The following is an 8,908-nucleotide window of genomic DNA, read 5'->3' on the forward strand; positions in this document are numbered from 1 at the left end:
CCCAAATGTCCCCTGGCAACAAACTGAAAAGAAATACAGTGATTTAAACAGCAGTCACTGTTAACTGGCGGGGGAGCTGAAACTGTCAAAAAGGAGGCTTTGATGCAGTGGGAAGTATTGTCAGGGCTGTGGTGTGATCGAGGCTACAGTGCAGCCAGAAATGACCTTTATGAGTGGAGGGATTTCAGAGGGGGAGGAAAAGAAAGTGAGCTAAACCAGCTAAACACCCACACAAACGCAGGCATTGAGAAACACAGCCAACAATTAAACCGAGCGTCTGCTGAGCCAGTAGACCACCCTCACTACGCCCTGAAATTTCATTGAAAATCTAAAAACCATCCATTATAGAAAGAAAGAACAGAGAGAGAGAGGGAGATAAATAATGCTGCACCAGCTCCCCGAGCCTGGAAGGTGCAGATAAGTGAATGCACTGTTTCAGACAACTCTAATAAAATTAGCATAGACTATATTGGGCAGACACAAGGTAGAGTGCAAATGAAAAATACATGTCGACCCAGTGAAATAATACAGCCAAGGTGAAAAACATGTGCTAATGAATGAAACTCCACCGACTTCAATGGATGAATTTGGTTGACAGGTTACTAAATCAATCAAGTGCCGAATCTAGTTGGTTATTTATCCCAATTTTCCAATGCAATATGGCCCATTATGTACATTACATATTCTATGCTATATATTTCTCATTATTGCATAATGTTACCCCAGCTATTCCAGGCGTCTTGTTTTCTTTCCCCAGGACCCCTCATTAATTTATATGTACTGTACCTCATAAATACTGTAGTAAATTGATACTTTATTGTTTGGTTTTTTGTTGCTACAGTACCACAGTAAGATTCCATTATTGTATAATTATTCCCTTCAGAAGTCCCCCATAATTACATAATAATTACCCCACAATTAAAAAGCTGTAATTTAAAGTGTTACAGATTTTTCCCAGAGGGTGTTTGAAAATAATCCCCCCCGGTCAAACGCTTGCTTGAACCATCAAGCTGCCAAAAAGAACAACATTTGAGAAGTATGAATGAAGCGATTGAGGATAATCTTTCTGCTTCTTTCAGGACCTGTACAGGAAAGACTGCAACCTGGCAGCACAGCTGCTGCAGTGCTCCAAGTCTCACTACAGAGCACACAAGATGTCTGAGGTGAGCTCCCCAACACGGCTGCTACCACTGCACCGACGGTTCAGTTAAAATATGTGCTGCAGCAAAAAGCTTTGCAGACCTGCGCTGTAAAATTAAGTTAAAACCATTTAAGAAAAAAAAAATACTTCATTTCCAAAGATGTCACATTTGGGTACATTAAATATCAGATAAGACTAATTATTACTGTTTGACTTCCTGAACAACAGCAAAAAGCTGAAAATTGTCAGAGTAGAGCAGCTTGATCAGGACTGTAGCCAGCATGAAGGACGCTGAGGTCACATCCTCGGTATTTTTCTGGGAATTCAGTTTTGGCAACCCGGGGAGGAGTTAATGATCCAAAATTAAAAACTTTTACAGGCTGACTGCAGCATGTTTAGACTGTTTGACTACTTCTAGGCCCTTTTTTTTTATTAAAGAAAACATCAAACTCTTCAACACAACAGTGATGAATGAAATAAATGTATAGCCTGTAGTGAAGTAAAGAAGACTAAAAGTAGAATTGCCTGATTTAAATCAGGAGATATGTGATCAAAGAATACAACATAAATAAGCTACTAGCCAACAGTTTGAAAGCCAGTTTCAACACCTGATTTTTTGATAATCAGAACTACAGACAAATTTCATTTGGCTCTCAGCATGTTTTAAGGTTCGATCCCCTCAGGAAGGGTTCAGCACCTCTCCACCAGGATTTCATTCTTGGCTGTTTGGAGAAAGCTTTTAAGCATCATTTAAATAGACTTTACTGTTAACTGAATACATAAAAGATCCAAATAATACTGATTTTAGGGTTGAGAGGTGTACTGGGGTGAACTTGGACCTCAGTATTACTTAAATCCTGACTGTAGCACTGAGCCTGATGGTTAGAACGACATCATGCAAAATATAATTTGCATACTAATTCACTATTCTTAATGCATTATTTCTGTCACGGAGAGAGGTTCTCCATGTTCTGTCAGTGCACCATTAAAAGCCTTGGTGAGTGGTTTGCACAATAGTGCTCATGGTCTCTTGAGTCAGACTGATGAAGGTCTGATGTCTGAAGTGCCATCTGTCTGCATCCTGGCTCTGAAGAATGAATGAATGAATGAATGAATGAATGAATGAATGAATGAATGAATGAATGAATGAATGAATGAATGAATGAATGAAAGCCTGGCCTGAGATGACACCTGATGCCCAAAAGAATGAAAGTTATACTCCTCCACAGGGCTGATAATTGACGAAAAAACTGTCTACGAATACATTTAACTGTTAAATATTCATTAGTTTCATTTGTGATAATTTAAGGAAAATAATGAATTCACAGGTGACAAATGGGATGAAGAGTACATGCTGAAAACACAGTGTGATACTAGAAGAAGTGAATACTGTGATGTCTGTTAAGCTGCTGATCATATGAGACCAAAGATGTATCAGCAAAAACCCTGAAATAAATAATACTACACTATAATACAATGGCTAACTAGCTCTACCCTGGAATACTCAAACAATGCTGCTACTTCATTTCTTTGTCTTCTATACGTCATCAACTGCTGTTTTCTCTTTACATGCAGCTTTCGCCTCACTTTTCGCTCAGTCTTTAAGCATTGCAGCCGTCTTGTGCATATTTAAAACTCTTCTACAGGCTTTTGGCTTTGAAACAAATTACATGGAAACATTGTAAAGCCTGCCAGAGCCAGACTTTTCGACCAGCTCATGGGGTTTTAGCCTTAGCATAAACTTATGCTAGCTATCTGATAAAAGTTGCTAGTGACAGTTCTTTTTAATCGACAAAACCCACAGGCTAAGGCTCTGAATGAGACCTGCTTTTGTTTACGTCTGTGTGAGACCTGTTTGATTACTGCACATTTTGTGAGTGGTGAATGTAAGCTAACGGGAAAGCTAACAGGCAGCAGTAACTAAGGGTGGAGAGACTCAGCAGAGGGTCAGTTGAGGAGGGCTGTATTTAATTGCTAAATTTCTAATTTTTCAAGTTACATAGCCTCACCCTTAAATAATAAAAAACATTGAAATGTCAAATCTTTTCTAAATGTAAAATCTTTTCTAAAAGTGGAGTATTTTGAGGAAATAGCTTTCACGGAGTGGCTGTGAATAGACTACAATGACTAATAAGTGCCAGTTCCATCATACACCATTAAACCACTTATCTCAATAAATGGAGCAAGACCTGTAGACATGTGCGCTGTCACATGGATTAAAACTGGCCAACTGTGAGACTGTTAATTAAGATTTGCCTCAGATAGCAGCTAACGCTGAGCTAGCTTACTTGGAGCACACACTGTATATTATCTTGTGCTCCCCCACCACAGCCTCACCTACTTTCCATCTCTTTTCCCTCTGGGAGAGGCAGTGGCTGCTAAAAATAGCCTGACTTAAAAGATGCAGGTTATTTTATGCAGAGGCGAGCTGCTATTTCTTAACAAAGCCAAGTCAGTATTTTATCTTTTTTCTTTTTTTTTTTTTCTATTCCCAGCTGGAGACCCGGAGCACTGGTTTAATTTGAATCTAAGCTGTTCCCTGTGGAACTGATGTGTGTTTGATGGTAGACAGAATAAAGAGACACTGAGCTAAAAGACTGGGGGATAGGGGGGAATGAGGGCTTTTTGGTGGAGAAGGCAGTGGAGCAAGAGGAGACAGATGAAAGGATAAAGAAAGGGAGGAAAAAAGAGAGAGCTCAGTGTGACAGGAACAGCTCCGACTGACCCTGACCAGCTTTAATAGGCACAAAGAAACAGTCTGTAATGGACAGGAAGAGTTTTCTCAAACAGGAGCCAATCAGACAGATTGCGTCTGTCTGCTGGTGTTCATGAAAGTGAGACAGCAAGAGAGGAAGAAGGATGGAGAAAGAGACGAGAGAGAGGACAGAAAGACAAAATTATTCATGGATGCCCCCCAAAAATGTTATTTTATTAATGTTCCTATTAATTCATTTTTATGGAATGACAAAGTTTAGATAAGTAAATGACAGAAATATTTGTAGAAAAAGAAAAACACGGTGGGGTTGGGAGAAAAGGAAAGCAGAGAAATAAATAAATAAAGCTTGTGTTCAGCAATTTTCTGACAAGTTCATTAGAGGGGCCAAGTGGTGCAATCCCCCTGAGACACTCGAGCTGGTCTGGACTGTGTGAGCTTTGCGAGAATGAATTACTTTCTAAAGCGGAACTATAGATTAAAATCCTGGAGGGACAGCTCTAAAAATACATTCAGTGCAAACAGAAAGCTTTGAATATGTGAGAAGAGATTCAAGCTGATTGTATAAATAATTCAGAAAAGGCTGTTGAGGAATTCTTTATATTCTCGAGATCTTTTCAGGCTAAATGTCACAATCGTAACAAAAAAGCATCTGTTTTCTCATCTTCATCGAGCTTATTTTGTCTCTCTGCATGTCTGTCTTCCTTGCCATAGCTGCCGCTGGATTTCCAGGAACGCATCAGTTCCCACATGGAGAAACATAATCGGGGTAGCGGAGCCACGATGGCGATGTGCCACTCCAATTACTCTGACGCTGTGCCCACAGCCATAATTGCCAAAGTCCTGGAAAAGCCCGAACCAGGAAGCAGTTGCCCTGTAACACGCTCACCCAGCCCGCAGCCACAGGATGGAGACTTTCTTACAGGAACAGGAAGCACTGATAACCTGAACCGCCGTATTTCCTATAAGTCATCAGATCTGTACTGCAGCGACACGGCTCTCTACTGCCCTGAACGATGGCAAGACACAGAGCGCAGGCAGAGCGTTGACCTCCACGGCACCAGCCTGCTCCAGCTGCACGCCCAGAACTCCACTGACAGCAACCCAGACGAAGAGGCCTACCACTCTGGAAGCTTCTCCCACCACGAGCCTCCGTCGTCCTTCCACCACCACGATGAGTTCGGCACCGGTAGCCTTCCTGCCTCCAGTTCCTACTCCAGCTTCAGCCTCGCATCAGATGAGAAGGGAGGAATTAGTGGCGGTTGTGGGCGCACTGCCAGCAGCACCTTATCCTCTTCCCACCAGGGTCTCTATATGGACTGGCGAGACAGTGGCAGTGGGGACTATGGGCGCAAAAGCATCTCCTCTTATGACAAAGACAGCCCAAGCTTCCCCAAGTCCCTCAGCATCCAGCACATGGTGACCCCCAGGAGCCCGCAGAAAGCCACCTCACCAGCGTACACAAGGACGGCTTCATGCTTCAGTGAGCCATACCATTCCAGCAACCCCCGCCTGGCCTCTTCTCACAGCATGGGGTCAACAACTGGACTGGGCCAAGCTCGAGGAGCGGCTGTGGACAGCCGAGGCGACGTCCAGGTCCCTGAGGATGACCTGAGCAGCCGCTGGAGACAGCTCAGCGTGGAAGACATCAACACTTTCTCTTCTTCCTACCGCGACATCACAGGGCGGGTCTCTCCATATAGTTTCTCTGAGCGCCACTTTGCCATTGGCCCCTCCAGTAAGGCCAAGGGGTCTCTCTACAGCAGCTTCCAAGAAGATGACGTCTTCCACAGCCGCGTGCTGGACCAGTGTTTTGCAGTAGGTCCCCCTTCGCCCAGCCGCAGTCCAAAACCGATGGAGCATCGTAAGCAGGAGAAAACTTCTGTGCTGTATCGAGCCAAGGATGACAGTCAGGACTCCGAGTGCAGTCTGTTCCTCTCAGGGAGCTCTAAAGACAAGGAGAGCAGCGGGGGAGCAACGGCGGCAAGCAGCGCCAAGAAGGACTACATAAATCTGAGTGCAGACAGCTCGGCCGAGTCCTTACACCAAAGCTCCCTCGAAGCCTCAAGTCTTCAACACTACCCCAGCCCCAGGCCAAGCGTCCGGCCTCGCCCGAGCTCCAGCTCCGCTCTCAGCATCGGCCCCGCCCTCCCAAAGAAGACCTCTCCAAGATACCAAAAATTTGGCAGCACAGGACTGACGAGGAAGGACAGTTTGACCAAGGCACAGCTATACGGTACACTGCTGAACTGAGCGGAGACAGAGCGCTTTTCATTTTATGCATGATGATGATTCCTAACTTGCCGTACTGTACGTCTCAAACGTTCCCTGCAGCAGACACATACTTGGTGTGATGGGGTATTAAGATGTTGTTGTTCTATGTATCTCTTAGCCAAGGCACGTTTCATGCAGTCTGCAACACTTTTTCTATTGTATGTCATGCAACGGTGTAGCTACCTGAGACCAGCTATTCAGTACGTTTTTGTTTCAACGATGATATTTAGAGCCACCGGGATAAAACCACACTGTCTAAGAAATACAACACAGACCCGGCTCCATCAACGTACTGTGCTATTTGCTCTTTTTTTTGGTGTTAAGTACTGTTAGTAAAACCAGCAAAAGACCATTAATTTCTGCTCTAATATATACAGCATAGATAATGGACTGAAACGTCTGCAATAGGGTGACTTAATTACACAATGTTTGGGTGAGGGAAGTTTATCCATTATGTATGGTGGATCCAGCTGACTGCAAGCTGTTAAAAAGATTTATTCATTCTCTATTTTCTCTTAAACAAAATGCATGCTGTATAATGCATATAAATAAGAAGGAAAATTTCCACATTTCCAGCTAAATTGTTTCTCACAGGGCCAGTATCTGTAAACACCACTTACTACGCGACAGATATTTTAAAAAATAATGTGTTTTATTCAAATGCAATGTGATATTTATAGCAAGAAACTAAATTTAGATGGAGAAAGTTCCTCCCTGATGCTAGATTTCACATTAATTCATCAGAAACTTTAAGACCTCTGATTTTGTTTGGTGGAATAACAGCTCTAAAAAATATATGTGAGATTAGAAAAGGATTACAAGAAATCGCCAGGTGAATTTATTCAACAGAATAGCAAGATTTTTAGCATCACTCAGCTGGACTTTTTCTTATTTTTGTATCAAAATGAGAGGATGAATCTGAGGCTGTACTGCACAGTAGTTACCCTCATACCAGGACACTTGTGAACTTGCCTTAATCCTGTTCAGAGGACAGATTGGTCTCCTTTACAGCATCTAACAACTGTGTACATACTGTATATCTGCTGTATTGTTACTGTATGTATACACTACTGTTACTGTTCTTCCTGTAAGACATAACACACGCAGCCAGTTTCTTGGAAAAGGATTAAGTCTGATCTTACGCTACTTTGCAGTGGACATTTCTGCTGAAATGTGTTTTATTTAAAGACAATGAGGCTTAATCCCTTTTTAAAAATCTGGCACACAGACAAATTTCTACCCTGATACAAACTCTCTGGTGTTGGCACTAGTTGCACAAACCAAAACAAAAAGTGCTGGATCTTCTAGTTTTCAGGGGAGATTAATTGGAAAATTTCTCCAGGCAAGCTGGCAGTTCTGCAATGTATGCACAAAAAGGTTCATAGCACTGAGAAGGTAGTGGGAAAAAAAACGACTGATTAAAGACAAAAATGTACAGTCAGTGTGTTGTTTTTAAACCAGCATGCTCAATTAGGCTATTTTAGAGAAAACACTGTGAAAATAGACACCGCGTGTATATATATATATACGTACATAGAAAGTGGCAAAGACATGCTGTCCTGTTGGCGAATAAAACACATTAAAATAAGACCCTGCCTTATGTTAAATAAATATTTGCAGAGAGGTTGTCCTGCTGCCCCACAATCATGCCACCATCTGCTACTGCTACTCGTATAGATGGGGGCGAAATGCTCCAACATCTGTGTGCCCTTTGGCATGATACATCTCCAAGGATTTCTTCCTGCGTGCGTGGCTCTAAAGATCTGAGAGGAATGGCGACGGGGATAAGCTACATAATGGGAACTCAGCTCTGCCCTCGAGTTAGTCATGAATAGATTTTTCTGGAAGGCCACGCTTCTACCTCTCCCATTCCTGCAGATCTGGGAACTGGCTTACGGCTGTTTTTAAAGATTTCAAAACCGCATCTCTTCTTTTTGACCTTGTCGCGTTCATGAAGGTGAAACCGCACCATAAAAGCTCTCCAATCACTTTCTCACTTGGTACAACGCATGAGTGTCGACAGGGTTGAAGAGGTCTGGAATTGAATTTAACCAATGTACAGAGGGACTCAGAGGTATTTTTGTTGTGGAGATGATGTAAAGAAAGCGATATAGATACTACACACAATTCTAACACTTTGACTATTTTCTATCCAGTTTCAGTTGATGTTCTATTTATCGAATGTTTTGACCCTGAATGAGGAGGCTGAAGTGGTTCTGTCCTGTCCTACCTCCAGCCCTGTTTCAGGAACAACAGGCCAGCTGTCTAAATGTCAACATGTTTGTCTGTCTGATGCATGGTTATATATTTTTGTTGTATGTTTATTTACTTAATAAAGATGGGTGTTGGGAAATACGTCAGAAGTGTTTTACATTACTTATTTCAAGAACCGAGAAATGTCACGTCTTCCTCAGCTGATTGCAGCCACTCCTCTGTTTTCGTTATGCGTCCTTCTGCTTTCATTTTAGGGGCTCTTTTTAAAATTTGGTGACAGCCAGAGGATTCCTCTGAAACTGCCAGACTCAGCTGTGCAGGTGGAGACATCAGACCCTGGAAATATCCTAAGATTTTTGGCAAAGATTCTTCAGACACCCATCACCATAATGGTTAACAAGATTCATGTGGTATGGTCAAAGTGAAAGGATACTCACCGCAGACCTTAAGAGTCAACACCATCCTCCATATGTTGTTCCCGAGAAGACACTGCAGTGTTCACCTTGGTTTTCTGCCGTTGCTGGTCTTGACTTGTCATTCTTTGGCATTGTCCACTCTTTAGAGGC

General features: G+C 42.6%; 1 protein-coding gene across 3 annotated transcripts in view; it reads left to right on the forward strand.

Annotated features, from left to right (window-relative positions):
- Window positions 1-8,481, forward strand: part of LOC139342153 (brain-enriched guanylate kinase-associated protein-like) — a 46,833-nt gene extending 38,352 nt beyond the window's left edge. For all 3 annotated transcript variants that reach the window (XM_070979105.1, XM_070979106.1, XM_070979107.1), the window contains 2 exons: window positions 1,080-1,163; window positions 4,569-8,481. In XM_070979105.1, coding sequence (XP_070835206.1) covers window positions 1,080-1,163; window positions 4,569-6,107 — 1,623 coding nt within the window. In that variant the 3' untranslated portion in view covers window positions 6,108-8,481. The remainder of the gene's footprint in view (window positions 1-1,079; window positions 1,164-4,568) is intronic.
- The last annotated feature ends 427 nt before the right edge of the window (window positions 8,482-8,908 follow it).

The sequence above is a fragment of the Chaetodon trifascialis genome, chromosome 14 (assembly GCF_039877785.1).
Source record: "Chaetodon trifascialis isolate fChaTrf1 chromosome 14, fChaTrf1.hap1, whole genome shotgun sequence".
NCBI lineage: Eukaryota > Metazoa > Chordata > Actinopteri > Chaetodontiformes > Chaetodontidae > Chaetodon > Chaetodon trifascialis.